The sequence below is a fragment of the Benincasa hispida genome, chromosome 2 (assembly GCF_009727055.1).
Source record: "Benincasa hispida cultivar B227 chromosome 2, ASM972705v1, whole genome shotgun sequence".
NCBI lineage: Eukaryota > Viridiplantae > Streptophyta > Magnoliopsida > Cucurbitales > Cucurbitaceae > Benincasa > Benincasa hispida.
This window is the reverse complement of record NC_052350.1, coordinates 10,130,555-10,151,873: the sequence shown is the minus strand read 5'-3', so window position 1 is coordinate 10,151,873 and position 21,319 is coordinate 10,130,555. Positions and strand designations below refer to the sequence as shown.

General features: G+C 35.4%; 1 protein-coding gene across 3 annotated transcripts; it reads left to right on the top strand.

Annotated features, from left to right (window-relative positions):
* Positions 1-1,888: 1,888 nt before the first annotated feature.
* Positions 1,889-18,915, top strand: LOC120071076 (ribonuclease J). 3 transcript variants are annotated; one of them, XM_039023105.1, is made up of 17 exons: positions 1,889-2,245; positions 3,554-3,782; positions 3,875-3,998; positions 5,104-5,160; positions 5,539-5,730; positions 5,805-5,882; positions 6,127-6,309; positions 6,422-6,502; positions 7,897-7,962; positions 8,061-8,153; positions 12,358-12,483; positions 12,934-13,047; positions 13,701-13,796; positions 13,873-13,970; positions 14,052-14,497; positions 17,121-17,593; positions 18,385-18,915. In XM_039023105.1, exons 1-17 carry the CDS (start codon positions 2,071-2,073, stop codon positions 18,478-18,480), a joined length of 2,727 nt encoding a protein of 908 aa, XP_038879033.1. In that variant the 5' UTR covers positions 1,889-2,070; the 3' UTR covers positions 18,481-18,915. The 3 variants fall into 3 exon arrangements, with proteins under 3 accessions (XP_038879033.1, XP_038879032.1, XP_038879034.1); XM_039023104.1 differs by having other exon boundaries at positions 18,382-18,915; XM_039023106.1 differs by lacking the exon at positions 1,889-2,245 and having other exon boundaries at positions 3,614-3,782; positions 3,875-3,984; positions 18,382-18,915.
* The last annotated feature ends 2,404 nt before the right edge of the window (positions 18,916-21,319 follow it).

Here is a 21,319-nt window from a genome sequence, read left to right as displayed (position 1 = left end):
AAAAAAAAAAAAAAAAAGTCTATGGAAAAATAGATAAAAAAAATTATATCTACAAAAAAAAAAATCGTTTGTATCTAATAGATGTAAAAAAATAGCTATACAAAGAAAACCAAGAAGGGAAATGTAATGTTCAACAAGAAAATGTAAATGTAGAATGAAGTATGAGGATAATACAACCTATATGAGTCAGAGGGGGAAAAAAGAGACGAGATGAAGCAAGACGAACCGAACGGCGAAATAAGAGAGAAGATGGGAAGAGAAAGAGAGAGGTGAGTAATGAAAATTGGTGATGAGAAGAAAAATAGAGAAAATAGGTAATTAAAATGCCTCGTGAAAAAGGGTGTAAATCTTGGGGAGTAAAACGGTGGGTTATTAAACACACTGTTTTCTACTAACCGGTCAACAAACACCGTGTGGACTTAAAAAGCCCACCAAACCCAACTCTTTTGGGCTACCAAACGACCCTTTAAAGATAATTATGAAGTGAAATATCAAAATAAATTTTATAATTAAACTTAATTAATTATATTTTAACTATCTTGAATTAATTAATAGACATTAAAAATGAATAGTAAATATTAAAATGAGTATTTGGTGGAAAGTCGAGGTTAAGTGTGTAAATCTTAAAATCCAATGATCAAATTGAAACAACACTCAAATATCAAAGGTAAAATTACATCATTTTAAAGGCTAAATTGAAATTCAACTCAAAACTTAACGACTAAAAGTGCACAACTCAATTTGATAACTATTTGGTTTCCAATTTTTCGTTTTTGAAAATTGATTCTACCTCTAAATTTGTTTGTTGTTATCATCTACTTTCTACTAATATTTTAAAAAATCAAACAAAGTTTTGAAAACTAAAATAATCACTTTTATTTTTTTTTGTTTTTGTTTTTAAAATTTAAACGAGTATTCAGATACTTTAGTTAAGAAGAAAACCATTTTATTAAACTTAGAGGAAATATAAGGCCCCATTTGGTTCGTGATTCATTTTCGTTTTTATGTTTTTAAAAGCAAAAAATACGAGGAAAACAATAAAAACGTGTTTAAATAATTACTTTAAAAAGTGATTTAAAAAAAAATAACCCTTAAAATAGCCTATTTTGAAAAAAATAAATGGTAGTTTTCTTTGTTTTTAAATATTATGAACACAAAATACACTTAAAACATTTATGTCAAACTACACAAATTACAAATGGAATATTATAAACCTTTTCTTTTGAGCAAATAAGCCTGCTTCTATTTACAAATTGTATCCTTAATCAATTTTTAGTAAAAGTTTTTATTTTATTTTCTTTTTTAATCGTTAAAATATGAAAGAATGTGAAAATATCACTAACTCAAATTGTTCAATATCTTATAACTGTAATCCTACCAAATCGTAGGATCTTGTTCGATAAAAGATTTTTTTACTCTATCTTGATGAAAATTCTTTTTATTATTTTCTCATGAATAGTTTGTTATTCTCTTACACATTTTATCACTTGTATTTCAACACTTCATACATTTTTTCTCCATCAGGTAATCTCTCTCCAATATTTTTCTCACTTATTAACAATAAAAATTTATTATAATAACAAAAGACTATATTAAATTATTATTTTTAATTACGTAAAATAATAAATTTTAGCAAGCACAAATTAATCTTCTTTCGCATTTTTAAATTCACAACCAAATACATATTTTGACTTTTTAATCCAAATTTATTTTTTAAAAATTTAGAACCAAACTTGTTTTGTAAAAAAACAATTAATTTTAATTTTCTACCGATTCATTATTTTGAAAAGCAAATAATCGGATCACAAATCAGATGCCTAAATTTTCAAAACTTACTAACAAATAATGAGCAGGCGCGCGTGGGAAAGTTTGTATCACTCGTGTGAATTCATCCCCTATCCGAAAATGATAAGCATGATATTCCTGGGAGCTGGAAAAAGGTCCTAAACCCACCATCTTCCCCCTCCTCCATTTCCCGCTTCAAGGCTCTGTAGCTTCTAAACCCTCCATCATACACAGCTTCCTCCTCAAAGCTATCATTCCAATTCCACTCTGGAACTGAACCAGCATATGCAATTGGAATTTTTGGGCGGTTCTTCCGTCCTCTGTTCACCACATTCAGCTCCTTACAACCAGAGGATGGTCTCCCTTGGCGCTCTTTCACTATGCCCCTGCAGTCCGCTCTCACGCCCTCACCACACAGTTCGTACTATTTATTGTTGCAGTGGATCTCCAACAGTGTTAGGTACGGGTTACGACCCTTTTTGAGATTGAATTACAGATACTATTGTTAGATGCTAAGCTATTGTCTACGAGAAGTTTGAAGAAAAAAAGTAGGAAGATAGTCTTATTTTAGGTTATAGAATTAACTGCGCGGAGTTTTGCCAACTTTTCGAATTAAGCTTAAAGATATCGTCCGTGTTTTTCTACTACATTTTGAAATAAGCTAACTGGTTTACTGACTTGGAATTGAGTTTCTAGCATTTAAGTTATTGGAATCACGTGGATAACATTGGAACGTGCAAGTGAAGCTTCAACTAAGATGTATGACATTTCTTTGATGGTCCTGTTACAATGTGAATGTAGGAAAGTATTTTGTGTTAATGTTCTCGGCTAGATTTTTTTATAATAGAAATAACAACATTCATTGAGAAGAAATGAAAGAATATAAGGGCATACATAAAACCAAGCTAAAAAAAGGGGACTCCTTCTATAGAAAAGGACTTCAACTATGCAAAATAGTGCTAAAGAATAATACAAAATATCTTCGAAATCAAAGTCGAAAGAGAGATTTGAAAATGAACAAGGGACCAAACCTTATTGGAGTCTCTATCCGCCTCTCTAACCACCCTATTACGCTCCTCCCACATAACCCATAAGATCACACACACCCCAAACATGCCAAAAAAGCGATCCTTCTTCCGAAGAGGTGGATGGAGGAGGAACTCCCCACCATATCACTACTATCTCTATGTCGGACACGCAACAAGCCAAACTTCTGGAAGAAATAGTCCCAAATAGAACTCACAGACTCACAACACCAGAGATTACTGTCCAGGTATTCCTCCGCCTTTTGACAAAGAATATGACAAAATGGCCAATTAACAAGGAAAATTTCCTTGCAAGGCCATCCTTCGTGTTAGCATGGCCAACTAGATTGAACGATCATGCCAATTTTGGTGTCATTTTCAATTGTTGAGAAAAGGATGTTATATTTATTAGACCTCAAGCATGAACTGAGGAGCTAAGTATTGCAATTAGATGTATATAGTCCCTTGCAGTAAGTGGGTTAATGGATGCCTTATTTTGTTTGCAAGGGACATTGTTATTGGGAGAACATGAACTAATTGGACAGGACCTAATTAGGCAGGCATTCTTAGCTAGAATGTTAGCAGTTCTCTCTCCCCATCCTCTCTCTCCCATGACTGTTGTCATAGTCAACGACTAAATAACCTTGCAACTTCGAGGAACTTATTTCCATTTTCAATTTGCTTTCCATTTTTTTCCTATTTTGCTAAACGTGAACTGCTATTTTAATGCTGCATCTCTTCAGGCAAAAATGTCTCGAAAGTACCCCGAAAAAGACCGGGAAGATTGGAAGGTGCTAGAAGAAGCATGGAAGACTCTGTTCAACGCAAGATGGAACAGTTTTATGAAGGTTCAGACGGTCCACCTCTCCGAGTTCTTCCAATTGGTGGCCTTGGTGAAATTGGGATGAATTGTATGCTTGTTGGGAATTATGACCGCTACATTCTGATTGATGCTGGTGTCATGTTTCCTGAGTACGTTTCTATTCAAGGCTTTCCACTGGAAGTCTTCTGGATGGTTTCTTTCACTATGGTGTTAGTGTCTGACTTTTGTAATCTACTTACAGCCATGATGAGCTTGGTGTCCAGAAAATTATACCTGATACCACATTTATCAAAAGATGGAGTCACAAAATTGAAGCCGTTGTTATTACACATGGCCATGAAGATCACATTGGTGCGTTGCCTTGGGTAAAGTTTCTTTCTAATTCCTTAGAGATACTATGTTTCCCCCTAAATATCAAATACTTTCAATTTCTTACGTTTTTTTGATTGGCATCTGTATAACACATTATTATGGAAGTTTGTTTGGAGAGATTACTGAATTTTGAAGGATAAAGCTGATTATTGAATTTCATCTTGGTTTCTTATCAAATTATTTTTCCAATGTAAAGCCATAAATTGGGAGGAGGTGGTAGAAAAGTAACCACTTGCACCTACTCTTTGGATACTATTTATTATAATTAGTACAGATAATATTTACATTTAACAACGAAAGGAAATAATTTCCATGCATACACTGGGTATAAACTATTATTTCTGTATAGAATATTGTCCGTGTTTGAAGTGAACCTTCAGAAAGATGGTTCTTAACTTCTAATTTTACATTGGGATGAACAAATTTTTCTTCAATTCTCATGGAATGAGCTTAAGTCACTCAGAAGTGGAATTTGAACATTTATGGTATTTTCCATAATAAGATATCACTATATTAGTATTTTTATTTGGGTTAGATTGTAATTCTAGCCCATGTATTTCACCACTTTTGTTTCCTTGTAGAGTTATACCATTTTTCTGTCTTTAAGGTAGTGTTTGGGGCCCCAACTTCAAGTGGGTGGAATGGACTATTATAGCCCACTCTATGTTCGAGGCTCCCATTATAATAGTTGGTGTTTTCAACTATTATAACTTACAATTAACTACCATGTTCCTATTTCAAATTCCTTTTTGTTACAGTGTTTATTATTAGACTAAAATAGTTTGCACCTCAAACATAGACTATTATAACCGATAAATCATTATAACCCATGACTATAGTAACCACTAACTATAATCATCAACTCAATGCCCCAAACACCTCCTAAATGTGTAACTATTATTGGGGACTATATTCATGCATTTATGAAAGTAAATACTAAAATTAACTAAATGGAAGCATAGGGACCAATACACTAACAATTGTAAACTTCTAACTTTTAAGTTTACATCTACATGCTCTTTCGTGAGATATTTATTCTTAACTTCCTTTTTGCTTTTATTTCTTTGTTTTTCACATGCTTCAATCTTGTCTAAACAGGTTATTCCAGCTTTGGATTCTCATACACCAATATATGCTTCTTCCTTTACAGTGGAGGTATATCACTACTTCAGCAGATTGCAACTTCTATCATTCTTAAAATTTATGTTTTTAACCATCAAAATGCAACTCGTGTTATATTCCTTTGCTAGTCAATCAGCCTGCAGAGGTTTGCTATACATGTTAATAAAAATTATTGATCTTGTACTAAAAAAAAAGAAAAAAAAAGAAAGGAGAATATTGATCTCACGCTGCAATTTGTTTTCTAAATTATTACACCCACACAATGAAATGGGACATTGTATAACGGTAATTATCTTAAAACTAAAATTTAAAGAACAAGAGTCCAGTCATGCTTTATCTTTAGTTTGTCATCAATGTGGTGCGTGCTTGTCATTTGTGGTCTTAATAGGCAACACTATTCGTCCTTGACAGCTTATAAAAAAGCGTCTGAAGGAAAATGGGATTTTTGTTCCTTCTCGACTTAAGGTGTTTAAGATGAAAAAGAGATTTACAGCTGGGCCATTTGAAATTGAGCCAATTAGGGTTACCCATTCCATTCCTGATTGTTGTGGATTAGTTCTTCGATGTGCTGATGGTACAATTCTTCATACGGGAGACTGGAAGGTAAGACTATTTGATGCACTATCTTGTTATTGTTTATTTCTTTTACAAATACTGGAGGAGTTGACATCTTGCAGATTGATGAATCACCATTGGATGGTAAAGTCTTTGATCGAGAAACTTTGGAAGAACTATCAAAAGAAGGAGTGACTCTTGTAAGCCATTGTGATAAGATCTAAATCTCTGATCACAAAATGTTTGCCAAAACTTTCGCTTTAGGCATATTTTTACGAAATAAGCTAATTGCAAAGCCAACTATCATGTTATTTATGCCTACGAGAAATGGGCCTTATCTTTTTTCAAACGGATTGTAGTTAGGAGGAGTTGACTTGTTACACAGCATGCGATGAACATGGTCAAAGCTTGAAATTTTGTAAATTCATGTAATTTACTTTTCAGATGATGAGTGACTCAACAAATGTACTATCTCCTGGAAGGACTATTAGTGAGTCTGTGGTGGCAGATGCACTTTTAAGACGTATCTCTGCCGCTAAAGGAAGGGTCATTACGACTCAGTTTGCTTCAAATATACACCGTCTTGGAAGTGTGAAAGCAGCCGCGGATTTAACTGGTAGAAAGTTGGTGAGTTCATAGTTAGAATCCTTCATTCTCTTATACTTTTCTTCACTCAAGTAATTACTTCTCATGGTGGCATTTTTGTCTTATTTTGCAAATTTTAATTCATGATTATTAGGTATTTGTTGGCATGTCTTTACGGACATATCTGGATGCAGCCTGGAAAGATGGGAAGGCACCGATTGATCCATCGACCTTGGTAATCATTTTTAAATTTTATTTTGTACCTAATATACATATATAAATAAATAAATAAATAAATAAAATATATATATACACAAGTTCAATTCGACGTTTACTTTCTACTTGGCAACCTGTAGTTTCTTATTGATATTTGACAATGGACAGAAACGAGATCTTAGAAAAAAAAAAAAACCCCTTAATTGAGCTCCCTTTTCTTTATCATAATAATAGTTGTTTTGTTGAACATCTTATACTTCTCTGTCTGAATTAGAACAGGGGTCTCACTTGGTTAGTTGGGTGCATGCATGTAAAACCCTTGTCATACAAGGGCAGTAATGGGTGTTGTTAACAAAATGAAATAACCTTTGTGGCATAAGATTATTGTAGTCCTCTAGTTAGCCCCTGTGGTTGGGTAAAACTCAATCCTTTTATGCACACAATTTTATCGACACACTTATTTCACTCCATGGTTGTAAGTTGAATAATTGTACCACATGATCTAAGGATGATGAGACTGCAACAGTTTGCACATTCATTTATTCATTTGATAATCGGAATAATAAATTTTTGTTAGAAAGAGTCTTACATATTGATCAATGGGAATGTGTTTTTTCTCATGTAATGCTGTGACGTCAAGACCATCGATGTTTATGCATTTCTTGAATGAGTCTATTCAAGGGAGTGATGGCTTTAGAAGGTGTTCCAAGGGTTTGTTTTAAATGGAAATGTGAAGTTCTACAGGTTACAGAGATTCTTACCATTGTGTGGTAAATCTGGTAAAAAAAAGATATAAGCAAATGTTTGAAGTTAAAAGTCCGCATATGCTTAATGCCTGGATAGGATCTGACTTGTGGTTTCTTTTTATATTTTTATTGTTATAGATTCGGACATTGGAGCATCTTTCTGTAACTCATGTTTTTGTTATGTTTTGGTATGCTCCATTGCCTTGAGCTTGTTTATTTTATTAACAGCTAGTTTCTTATTTAAAATGAGGGGGTTCAAACATAATACTCATTGCTATAAGATGGTCTTAAAAGAGTACAACTGTAACATTACAATTTATGAAGTTTAATGAATATGCGACTAAAGAATTGCTCCTGAGTCTTAAGCTAACAGCTAATATTCATAATGGCTATGCTTCTTCTTAATGTCCGGAAGTGTTGCAATACATTACTATGGTTGTTGGTTCTTGCTAATGCTTGCTGTATGGAATATTTTTCATGAATTTTACTAGACTTTGAGTTGCAATGCTGGTGGTTACCCAAGGACAAAAAATACTAGGAAAACATAAAATTATGTGTGGGCATGCATGGACATCATGCTTTTAGCTGTTATTCATAACTCCTCCACATATTTATAGGTTTCAAGTGTATATATTCATCTAATAATTCTCATCCTACAACTGATAAGGTAAAAGTGGAGGACATTGATGCCTATGCTCCAAAAGATTTATTAATTGTCACAACTGGCTCACAAGTAAGTTTCCTACGCGCCAATATGTATTGCAGGGTTTAGTGGATTTTATAGTTTAGTCGCATTGAATAGCAGTATAATTGTGCATGCTGTTGTGTCAGGCAGAGCCACGTGCTGCCCTAAATCTTGCATCTTATGGAAGTAGTCATTCTCTCAAACTGAGCAAGGAAGACATGATTCTGTATTCGGCCAAGGTAATAAAACAAGATTTTATTTGCTTCATAGCAATTATTGAATAAGCTTTATGTGTTTCAAATTTGTAGTTGGATTTTCTGCGTCATTAACTAATACATTCAACCCATCATGTGCAAATTGTCTCATCGGTTCTGCATTTACAAAGATATTGGCAACTGCTGCTCCTCTCTAACCCATTGATATAATGCCTTTGCTTGCTTTATGACTACGTTTAATTAATACAGAACTCTAAGAAATCTTGATTTACAAGTCTTGCATCTATCATTTGAAATTTGGAATATAAAGGTCTTTCAGACGTAAATTGAGAAGGGAAGAACCAAAGCATATGAGTGCCTTCTCTTTTGTTTTCTTTACTTCGATGCTCTTTTTAATCTAGTTCTCTTAAAAAGTGATCGATCATTCTCCATTAACATAGATTTCTTCAATTTCATTCTATGTTTTTAATTCTTATCATTATTTCACCAATGGTTTGTGTTGAAATATGATGCATTAGTCCTAAGGGCATAGTTGTCTTTTACTCTATGTCTACTAAATTAGGGTTTTCCCTTATTCTATTTATATGAGGTTGGGGTCCCTTGTAAGCATGACATTAAAAATAATAAAAACTTCTCTATCGTGGTTTTTTCTCCCTGGATTAGGGTTTTCCACGTAAGCCTTGTCTTTTCCTCTTTTCTCTTTACTTTTCAATATGGTATCAGACTTTTGAGACAATTCTTCATCTTCCCGAGGATCTTCCAGCACCTCATTACCTTCATTACCTCCTGTAATTTCAACATTCTCTGAGCTCGTCTCACCATTTTCTATGTGCCCAGACTTCTCTTCAAGAACCTTCTTTGAAACGACAGGATCTTGAACCTGAGCTGGTCCCGATGCTTGGTCACTTTTCGATGGAACAACAGGAGTTTCCTGGGTTTCCTTTCTGAGATTCTTCCTATAGTATGTTATCCAGGACACTTATCTAGTAGGGAGGACAAACACTGAGTTCAGGCACGGTTAGTCTCTTCACTCAAGATTGAAACTAGGCTCAAGATTGAAACTAATAGTAGGACCAGGTTTGAGACTAGGTAGACTGGGTTTAGGAACATTAGGACTAGGCTCAAGATTGAAACTATAGGTACGGAGTATGTGGAACTGTTAGTCTCTTCACTCGTGGTCTCCCCCTGATGACGACTAATGGGAAATGATAGTTTATCTTCAAGGAACGTGACATCCATAGTGACAAAGTACTTTTTGGAAGGTGGGTGAAAACATTTATAGCCTCACTGATTAAGGGGATACCCGAAAAACACACACTTTTGAGCTCGTGGGGCAAACTTAGCCCGGTGAGGACCGTGAGTGTGAACGAAGGTTATACACCCGAACACACGAAGAGGAACCTCATGGATAAGACATGTAGACTGGCAGGACTATTTAAAGCACTCAAGGGGTGTTTGAAACTTTAGAACACGTGAAGGCATCCTATTAATGAGATGAGTTGCAGTAAGGACCGCATCTCCCCATAGGTACGATGAGAGAGACGCCAGAATCATCAAGGAGCGAGCAACTTCAATGAGATGGCGATTTTTCCGTTCAGCCACCCCATTTTGTTGCGGAGTATAAGCACAAGAGTTTTGATGGATAATCCCTTTTGAAGCTAGGAATTCTCGGAGGGTGTGATTGACAAACTCACGTCCATTGTCACTCCGAAGAATGGCAATCTTCGTATTAAACTGAGTTAAGATAGTGGTATAGAATTGTTTGAAGGTAGACAGGACCTCGGACTTATCAACAAGGAGATATATCCATGTAAGCCGGGTATGATCATTGATGAACGTGACAAACCATCGTTTACCGGACAGGGTAGAGATGTTTGAGATGTTTGAAGGACCCCAAACATCATTGTGGATCAAGTAAAAAGGCTGGGTAGGTTTATAAGGCTGAGAAACACAAGAAACACGAGGCTGTTTAGCACGTATACAGACATCACAAGACAAAGAAGAAATATTCACATTATGGAATAAATGGGGAAACAAATATCTCATATATTGAAAACTTGGATGTCCAAGACGAAAATGCCACAATAAATAATCACATTATGGAATAAATGGGGAAACAAATATTTCATATATTGAAAACTTGGATGTCCAAGACGAAAATACCACAATAAGTAACCTTTTTCAGACATAGTAAATGAAGATTAAAGACTAGTCCTAAAAAAATTCCTGGAGGAAGCATCTTCAAAAAGGAAATAGAGGCCCCTGTCATATCGGGCAGTGCCAATCGTCTTCCCCAAGCTCAAGTCCTGAAATAAAGCAGCATCTGGTGAGAAGACAACTCTACAGTTCAAATCTTTTGTTATTTTACTTATTGACAACAAGTTGTAAGAAATTTTTGGCACATGTAGGACATTTTGTAGAATTAATCCCTGAAACGGTGACCACCGGCCTTTTCCAGCAATAGGAGCGAAGAACCCATCTGCAATTCGAATCTTCTCATTTCCAGCACTCGGATAATACGAGAGGAATCGATCAGATGAGCCAGTCAAGTGATCGGTCGCTCTTGAATCTAGAATTCATACCTCATTCCCTTACAAAGAAACTAAAAGACTTGAGGCAGTACCTGACGGAGCAAATTGTTTTGAATCCCTATGGTACCTGAATCACCTGGGTTGGTCACCGGAGGTTGTGTGGCCCCCTCAACCGATTCACTCACAAGAGCACGATCAGATTTTGACTTGTCATTCGGAGGGCGACATTTGCCATTAGGAGGCGGACCATGTAGTTTCCAGCACTTGTCCTTCGTGTGCCATGGCTTCTTGCAATGCTCACATATCGGATGTGTTTTACTATTCTGCTTGTCACCATTCGATTAAGAGGATTTCACCCCAAAAGCAGCTTACTCCACGATGGTAATAGTAGAGCCATTCATCGCACTCGATCTATCTTCCTCCAATCGAACCTCTGAGCAGACCTCCATGAGAGACGGTATTGGTTTTTGCCATAGAATTCGACTTTGAACCATATCAAATTTTGGGTGCAATCCCACAAGGAGTCATACACACGATCAATCTCTTCTATTTTCGAGTACTAAATCCCATCGTGTAAGCAATTCCAGATGATCTCTCGACACAAATCCATCTCTTGCCACAATAAAGACATCTTGTTGAAGTATGATGTTACATCCACGCTCCCTTGTTTGGATTCGTGGACCTGTTTACATAGAGTATACAGGTGGGATGCGTTCTGCCATTTAGAATATAACCTTCGGACCGCATCCCAAATATCTCGTGCAGTGGCTGAATAGAGCGAGGGTTTTCCAATCTGAGGTTCCATGCTGCTGATCAACATCGAACGAAGTAATCCTCTCCCTTCCAGACACGCTCTTGGGGGTCCCCAGGGCTTGGTCGAGGTATTTTTCCGGTCAAGTATCCGAATTTATGGCGCCCTTCAAGAACCATTTTGATTGTTTGGGACCAGGAGAAGTAATTTTGACCATGGAGCTTTTCTCCTGTGACCATCCCTACAGAGTTTCCTAAAGTCCCAGATACTAAATTAGCAGTAGGAAGAGTAGGAAACATTGTTACCGGATTTTCTGAATAGATTGGAAGATTGGTGGACGACTCATGGCCATTCAGTTTTGCCCCAAACGCTGCCATCTGCTATTGAAGACTTGCCAACTGCTGTTGGAGTTCCCCATGGGACTCTGATCTTGGATGTTTCTGTCCATAGGAGATGGGAATAGAATTCCCGCGGAGTCACCCATTCGGTACCGAGGCTGAACCGGATATACGGTTGGGTGGCACTGCTGTTGCTGGAAGGAACCGGATACATTTGGGAAATCTGGAGCTCCGATTGGATACTGCCTAAAAACCCCAGCACCACTGCTGGAAGGAATCGCCGTCGGCTGGCTGCTGGAAGGAATCACCATCGGCTGGTGCGCGAACTGCTCGAGAGGAAGTTTCTGAAGTTTCTGAATCTCTGCTCGGGAGGAACTGCTCGTGGTTTGTTATGGTTCATTTGTTTATCGTATAAAAAGTTACTACAAATGCATTTTCTTTTGAGTAATACACTGCTATAGTGGGCTATTCGAAAATCATTTGAACTGCTGAACTAAAATTTCTAAGTTTTTAAATGATTTTGACATTTGCTTTTGGTCCACGGGCAGGCATTGATCTTTTCCTGGCAATGTGATCTAATAGTTCTTTTCCATCTTCCCATGGTACAGGTTATTCCAGGTAACGAATCTAGAGTGATGAAAATGTTGAACCGTATATCAGAGATTGGATCGAATATAATCATGGGCAAGAATGAGTTGCTGCACACATCTGGTCACGGATATCGTGGAGAATTAGTAAGTTTCCTTTATAATTGCATTCGAATATGTCAGTTATTTATTTATTTATTTATTTATTATTATTATTATTATTATTATCTCTTTTGGGATTATGGGCTTATGATCATCTCAGCCTTCTTGCTTTGAACTATAGACCCCCCTTCTCCCTAGATCTGCACATGTAAACTTAGACTTGTGGGATTATTTGGTTTAGATGTTTTTTTTTTCTTTTGCATTTTACAACTTTTTTTGTTACCTCATATGTTTGGAACCTAATTCCTAATTAAGTATTGCTTTAAGCTGATAACCAATTTGCCTTCTTGAAATGCCTGTGTCATGATCATTCATCCCAAACTTCCCCTATTCTAGCCTCAATATAGTTTTCTTCGTAGCACCCTGTTTGACTTCATCCATATTGCATCCTTCATCTCACTCATATCTGATAAATGAAATTCTTTGTGTTTGAAGGAGGAGGTACTTCAAATTGTTAAGCCGCAGCATTTTTTACCCATTCATGGAGAGCTTTTATTCCTCAAGGAGCATGAATTACTGGGCCGGTCGACAGGCATTCGGCACACAACTGTGAGTATTTTCCTATCCAGAATTGAAATACATTTTGATAGGATACGTTATGCAGAAGACCTCTCCAGCCACAGTCAGAGTTCCAATTGTCCTTCATGGGGGAAAACAAATCATACACTTATTGAAAAGAAAAAAAAACTATTGTTTTATTGATAATAAAATTATTCACAAACTGAAAACAAAAAGAACAAGATAAAGGGTATACTCATCATCATCAAGTTAGACCTCGAGAATGTCTTTGATGAAGTTGATTGCAATTTGAGTTTCGTTGATGTCATTCTTGAAGCTAAAGGGTTCAGCCAATGTTGGAGGTGGATTGGAGTCCTCTCTAATGCTAATTATTCCATAATCTTGAACCGAAAACCAAAGGATAAAATTATTGCACAAGGGGAAATAGGCTAGGAGATCTTTTCTCCCTTTTCCTTCTCACTCTATTGTCGAATTTTCTTTGTTGGCTTCTCTCTGGAGGCCTTGGTTTGAATCTGGTGAATGGTTTTCAAGTTGGCTAAACAATCTAGTCTTGCCCGGAAATTTGTTTATAGAATCTCCAATCTGATAATATTAATTGCTTGTGTTACATATTTAATCTCTTTTTCTGTGCGTGGAATATTTCTCTGTAAGATGTTGAAAATTTTTCACATCTTGATATGAAGGTTATAAAAAATGGAGAAATGCTTGGAGTATCTCATCTAAGAAACAGAAGAGTTTTATCCAATGGTTTCACCTCTCTTGGGAGGGAGAATTTACAGGTACAATAACCTTAACGTTTTTCTTTCTACTATAAGGACGCTGTTGACTTTTGTCCATGTCTTTATTATGCTACAGTTGAAGTATAGTGATGGTGACAAAGCATTTGGATCCTCATCTGAGCTTTTCGTTGATGAGAGACTAAAGATTGCAACGGATGGGATTATAGTGGTCAGGTAGATCTTGCAAATTTCTCCTTTGGTGAAGTGGGTAACCTTCCATTTACTAAGTGATATTCTGGTTTCTTCTGTTTACAGTATGGAAATCTTGCGACCTCAAACAGATGGTTTAAATGAGACTGGCATCAGAGGAAAACTAAGGATCACTACTCGATGTTTATGGCTTGACAAGGGGAAGCTTCTAGATGCACTTCATAAAGCCGCTCATGCAGCACTTTCAAGCTGCCCGGTGAATTGTCCTCTAGCCCACATGGAAAGAACTGTGTCTGAGCTTCTGAGGAAGATGGTTAGAAAATACAGTGGTAAGAGGCCTGAAGTCATAGTCATGGCCGTGGAGAACCCTGGAGGAGTTCTATCCGAAGAGCTTGGAGCAAGGCTTTCAGGCAAGTCCAATACTGGATTTGGGATGTCAGCATTGAGAAAAGCAGTTGATGGACAACCAACTAAGAGCCACTTAAACGGCATAAGACCAGATGGAAATGACGATTTGCATTCTGAGGATAACTCAAGTCAGGAGTCTCAAGGTTCTTTTATTTATTTTATTTAAAAAAATTATTTCATTTTCTTTCGTTGCATATCTGCATAAATGGAACACATTGCTTTTAGAAACCTGTAATCCTGGTTTTCAGGCATAATCCAGATGCCAGGTCAAGGGCGATGTAGAATATCTTCTTAAGGCTGGCTAATGACACTCAAAGAAGTTCTGGATAAAATTTAATTGCATGACCATCATTTTATGCATTAAAAATAGGAGTATTAGGGCTTATTACAAATCCTACCGGAATTCACAAACTTGTAAATTTAAAACGAGCTTTACATGCAAGGTTTACAGGTGATTTTGAGCCTATCTTCAGTCTAGATTTCTTTGGAAAGGGGTTAAATTGGGTAATTAGGTAACAGTCTAGGTTAATTACCTTTTTAACCCACTTGTATTCAAACTCTATTAGTCTTCTCCCTCATGTATGGAGAGTTCTAGAAAGAAAAATATTCTTCATTAGTTATCCATATATGAGGGGGAAGACTCCTATTTATAGAGTTTGAATACAAGTGGGGTAAAAGGGGAATTAACCTAGATTTTTACCCAATAACCCAATTTAACCCCTTTCTACTTACATCATTCTACCTCCCCAAAAAGAAAACTCGTCTTCGAGTTTTGAAAAAAAGATAAAAAAATGAAACAATTAAGCAATAAAATAAACTTGTACAAAAGAGTATGGCCAAACCAACCTCCTACATCTTGAACAAAATGATTATTAAAAAAATCCCACACATAAAATTTCCATCAAGTCCATCAAGTTCATCAAATCTTTCATACCAAGGTCATCTAGTGTCTGTCGTAGCTGTTGCAATGTCAAAAACTCCATCCAAAATTCCAAATATTCCATCTCCAGTAGGCTGCCCTTGATCCAGATGTTTCTTGAATATATAGTCAAAAGCACGATCCTTGGTCCAATTAAAAAAAAATTTGATGTACATTTGGCCATTATAGCAAGGCAAGTCAATTTTCATTCTATAATCCGAATCTTGGTGCCAAAGTTGATATTTCAATTTCTGATGTTGCCAATCTTGATATTCTTAGACAGCTTCTTGGTCTAATGTCTAAACTGTGGCCGATGATGGTGACCGTAATTGTGAGTTGGATAAGTTTCTTGAGAAGGGAGTTGTTAAATTTGATAATATTGAAATTGGTTGCCCATGATTTCATCATCTAAAGAATCTGAATCGAAACCCAAGAGGTTAGTGAGGAAAAGGTCTCTTTTGGAATATGTGAGGGGCTGGAGGTTGAATTTGAACATAAGTGCCTGGTTGTACTTCTTGGTAAAAGCCCCTGGGAATTTCTTGTTGCATCCCACTTGGAACATTTTGACCGATCTCTCGATTTCTAACCAAGTTAAATTGAGGATGTCTTTCTTGTTGATATCGTCTCCTCAGTTCTTGAAGGTTGGCAGCACATTCTTGGACATGAGGTTGATTGCCCATTTGATCTAGAAACGGTTCTTGAATCCATTCTTTGACATTCTTGAATTGGTGTTGTTGCTCATGATTTCCATATGGAAACCGAGAAAAACCTTGCCAACCAACTTTTTCTTCCTCATATTTCAAAATCAAAACCAACCACATTTTGCAGTATTAGTTTGTTGCTCGAGAAGGAATTGTATGTTCTACCTTGTTCATAAAATTGTAGGGGCCGCTTTCCTTGAATCTTTTGATAATCTTGAAAATTTTCTTGGTTTCTCCATGCATCCTTTCCACATTTTCCTTGCTGCTTGAAGTCTTGTACTTGTTGTTCTTGGGAATCTTGATTTTCCACCACATTTTCTTGATCTTTATCCTTGTTTTTGGACATCTTGCTGAATTCTCTGGTTAGTTGTTCTAAAGCTTGATGCATTTCCGTCATGGAGGCTTGCATTGTTGCAAAATTCCCAGTAAGAAGTTGAATGGACTGCTCGACAATTACCAACCTTTTGTTGAGAGCCCGTGGAGAGGAAGAAGATACTTCTGCATCAGTTGGGGGAGAGGGGTTCTTGTTGGTGTCCTTGACAACCATCAAAGGCGCTCTGCAACCAATTTGATGTAGACTAAAAATCTTGGAGATTTCTGGAAGGAAAAATATTATTCATTAGTTATCCATACATGAGAGGGAAGACTCTTATTTATTATAGAGTTCGAATACAAGTGGGGTAAAAAGGGAATTAACCTAGAGTTTACCCAATTTAACCCCTTTCTACTTACATCAACTTCAAGCGTAAGAGTTCTAGTTTTTGGGTAGAATTCTCTTTTCCCCCAATTCTCTCCTCAATGTCCTCATTGGACATTTCTATTTATAAAAATTATCACCAAAAGTAATCTAAAGAAACAGTTTGATGTCAGCCTGACAGACAGTTTAGGACGTTCTTTGTAAGGTCACTGACTTGTATGGAATGTATTATACCAGAAACATATAATTCTATTGACGTATGACATTAATGATTAATTTAAGATTTATCGCAACGGTTGTGCATTTTATTCTTGAATTTAAAGTTCTGATTAGCAGTGTACATGTCTCTGTTGTCGAACCATCTCCTGCAATGCATGGGGTGTATATCCAGCTATGGTATTAAATGAGCGTTTCCTTTTTCTTTTCCTACTTTTTTTTTGTTGGTACAGGTTATTATTTGGAACCTGGAAGGCTACTTCCTGAAGAGGACTACGATACCTCGAACTCAAACTTGACAGGGACACAATCCTCTGATAACGAGGGTTTGGAAGATTTCTGGAGACCATTTATCACGCCATCCTCTCCTGCTAGCGAATTGGCCAAGGATAACGAAGGTTCTGTTCAACAATCAAAAAATACGTTGGAGATTACAAACGAATGTGAAGAAGTTAGTGGTGACAAGTCACTGAAAACATCAAATTCTGACGTGAACCCTTTGAAGCCCGTGAAACGCAATAAATGGAAACCTGAGGAGATCAAGAAACTTATTAAATTGCGGGGGGAATTGCATGCCAGGTTTCAAGTGGCCAGGGGACGAATGGCATTATGGGAAGAGATATCCAATGGCATGTCGGCTGATGGAATTAATCGGAGTCCTGGACAGTGCAAATCTCTATGGGCATCTCTGGTTCAGAAATTTGAGGTTTGTTTTTCTGTTTCTACTTTCAATTTTGAACTTTGTTCTGCCCCTTTGAGTTACAATTGCAATCAAAACTTTTCTCCATCTTAATTTCCCCTTCTATTGATGTTAAAGGATACAAATGTGGAGTTCTATTCTGTCTGATTCCATCTCTGACTTACTTTAATGGAAGATTTAGTATCCTAAATTCTCATAGGTGAAGAAAAGCAAACCCATTTTCAGACAAAGGAGACAAAAAACAAAAAAAAAAAAAACAAAAAACAAAACAAGAGTGGCTAAGAAAGCCCCGGAGATTCTAGGGGAAATTGGAAACGTCAAAGTGAGCTGTGGCTTATAAATAGGAAGATGAGGAAATAACTAGTAAAGGATATTCATGATATTAAATTCGATTTATGTTGTCTCGCTCCTTGCTCAGGGAGTGGCGTACCAGAAAAAAAAGTCCATCTTCGATTAGGGCTGCGTTTGACCTTTCTCTTTTATGCTTTTCTTGTCCATCAGACAAAAGGAGTCCTCTAAAAGTATTAAAGATATTTACTATCATAACTTAAGCAGAAAAACCATATCTTGAGGTATTTTATATAATCTCCCCCCAAAAGCAGTTTGATACCCCAGCATACATATAGTTGTCGACACTGCCAGCCATGCCTTAGTAAGGGACCATTTGAGAAGTTTCTTTCTCCCAAATGCTCCTTGCCTCGGCCCAATGCATGTCGAACCGATAAATTCTTCAATTCTCATTCCTGTTAGAGAAAGTGTATTTATAAATCTGGTAATCTCCTTTCTTTGTACAGCAGGAAAGCAAAAGTGAAAAGAAAAGCAAGAGGAACTGGCCATACTTCGAGGAAATGAGTGGCATATTGTCTGATTCAGAGGCAGTGGCAACAAAATGACGGGATGCTGTAAGCAACAGCAACTGAAAGTTTTGAAGAAACGTAGTTAGTCATATTTATTCCATACAGCATGGAGAACCGCCTTGATTATTAAGAAACAGCCCATTTTCAAATGATTCAATGTCTCGGTATCTCCATGAACATTGGCCCCATCAATGAGAAACCGTATATGATTATTAAGAGCAATGGTGTTGGAGCTTACTTGGATTATCCGATGCATGCTAGCCTTTTTGGAGCCGAGGAATGAGCAAAATGTATTGGGATCTGGCGAACATAATTCAATAGAAATTGAAATTTCAGGACATATGGGTTTGTTCCATGCTGAAATTCGTAAACAAATTAGGGCAAGCTCTTTTAATTTTAATAATAATAGTTATTATTTTTTTAAGTTGACAAATTAATTCATGAAATCAACTTTAGCACAATTTTGAGTAAGTTTGATATCAATGGTTTGGGAAAATTATATTGCTAGTAATGAAATCATGGGGTAGCTGCTTAGTTGCCTGGACATCTTCAAATTCTAAGTTGTCACCTGGTGTTGCAGTTGTCCATGTTTAAATTATCAAGTTATCTTTTAATTTTTTGTTTTATTCCTCTTTGAATGATTAAGAACAAATGACCCTTTCTTCGATAATTTTGAGACAAAAAAGAAAAAGACCTTTAAGGCCATTTATAAGCTTTTTTTTTTTTAAAAAAAAAAATTATATTATATAGGTTATTTATTTAGAGGCATTTTTTGTTATATTTTAAGAGGTTGAAATCTTATGCTTTGGACCACGGAAATTAGACAATTTGTGAGGAAAAATATTTTTTCGTCAATGGTCAATGTCAATAAATTCAAATGAAAACCATTGACGATCATGTCAATTTTTATAATTTACCAAAAACCGAAGTAATTTTAGTTCAACGGTTTGATATTAGTTGGACAATTGTGATTTTTGTTCAAATACAAAAATTAATAAATATTTGTTAATTTGAGTGTAGGCTATGCCCATCAAAAGTATGGTTCCCACGCCACGTCTAAAAGAAAAATGAAGAAGAAATTCTAAACCATTTGATTTTTTTAGTTTGGGTTCAATAATGGTAGGTAAGAGATCAAACCATAAAATTAGTATCTTAATATGGAGTTTTACTTAGATTGATAACTATCTATCTTTTTTATGAGTAAATATAAATATTTGATAGTAGTTTTATTAGATTGTACATCTATTTTGACATATCACGATAATAGATAGGAGAATAAACCGGAATATTATGAGCAACAAAAATAGTTCTTAAATCATTAGCACCACATAAAAACATTTCTTCTAAAGTCGTTGCACTCGTTTTTTTTAGGTATGGAACAACTTAGGAAAGTTGAATAATCGGCATCTCTTCTTAATAGACTTACATCATGATATCTTTACTGACTCAATTTTACCATCTTTTTTATTGGATAATATGAATAACATAAACTTTTTTATAGTCATTTGTGTGCATTCAATATACTCTACCTTAGAAGAATACACCTAATTGAACCTAGTTAATATATATATATATATATATTTTGTCGAAATTGTTAGGTTTGGAAATTTTCTGAAAAGCTAATCAAGATTCTGAAAATTCGATCATATCAATATTTGATGGGCGATTGGACAAATGTCTAGTAATATTTTAAAAAATATCTAAATATAGTTTTGTCACAAAAATGTCAAATTTTTAAATATTATGTTTACATATACGGTAGTTATAGGAAAAACTGGACATATATCCCCTTCCTAACAGTCTTCAAATTACTTAGTATTCAAATATAAAATCTAATTCAAAATTTCCAACTGAAATCAGTATCTAATCAGAATATGCAAAAATCACCAAAAAAATTTGGCAAGTGAAGATTTAATTTAAAATCAATTGAAGCAACTATTCACACAAAAAATTATACTCTATGAAAGTGAAATTGGAAAATGTATTGTCTAGATTTCTTCCAAATACATTGTCTACAAAAATATATAAGAAAAATTAATATGAAACATAAAACAATTAAACTAAATTACACAAATACAACGTCTGAACATCAAATTTATTGATGTAATGTTGTAAATCCTAAGACTATTAATTATTGAAAAATTAGAATATTAACGCTAATCATAATGTAAACACCATCACTCAATTGAAACTAATATGTAATCTATCACCATCTATACCTTGAAGAGTTAAGACTATTAAATATGGAGAAATATATTGTCGATTTCTTCCAAATACATTGTTTACAAACATATATAAGCAAAATTAATATGAAACACAAAATAATTAAACTACATTTACACAAATACAACGTCTGAACATCATATTCATTGATATTATGTTGTAAACCTAAGATTATTAATTATTGGAAAATTAGAATATGTACAAATTCCACTGTTGCATGGACAGTGAAACCTCAAACTCAGGCGGCTTCCTGAGATTTTAGTTTGTTCTGATAAAATTATACTCGAGATTGTAGGCATCATTTAGATAATATTTGAAATTCCTAAAAGAAAGGGTAATTTGAAGGGGTTTTTTTTTTTTTTTTTTTTTTTCCCTCTTTAAAATAATCCCCAAAAATAGGCAATAGGCATGGACCATGGGATACTTTTTAGGCATTTTCCAAAAAGAAAAAAAGAAATAAACATTTTTTAAATTCGTACCCTCATTTTAGACATTCAGTACAATTTCTCATTTAAAAATTTATAGAATTGACCTATTTCATAAGTAATATTGCACAAATGCCCCAAACTTTAATTATATTTTGTAACTTATGAAAAATTTAACCTTTTGGTACAATCTCTTATTTAAAATTTGTATTATTTTATAATTAAAA

Excerpts from the sequence above, each read along its gene's own strand:
- LOC120071076 (XM_039023104.1), top strand. The coding sequence starts at position 2,071 with ATGCAATTGGAATTTTTGGGCGGTTCTTCCGTCCTCTGTTCACCACAT. Across the intron at positions 5,883-6,126 it reads CAAAAGAAGGAGTGACTCTT|ATGATGAGTGACTCAACAAA; the intron begins GTAAGCCATTGT and ends TTTACTTTTCAG. Across the intron at positions 13,048-13,700 it reads CAGGCATTCGGCACACAACT|GTTATAAAAAATGGAGAAAT; the intron begins GTGAGTATTTTC and ends CTTGATATGAAG.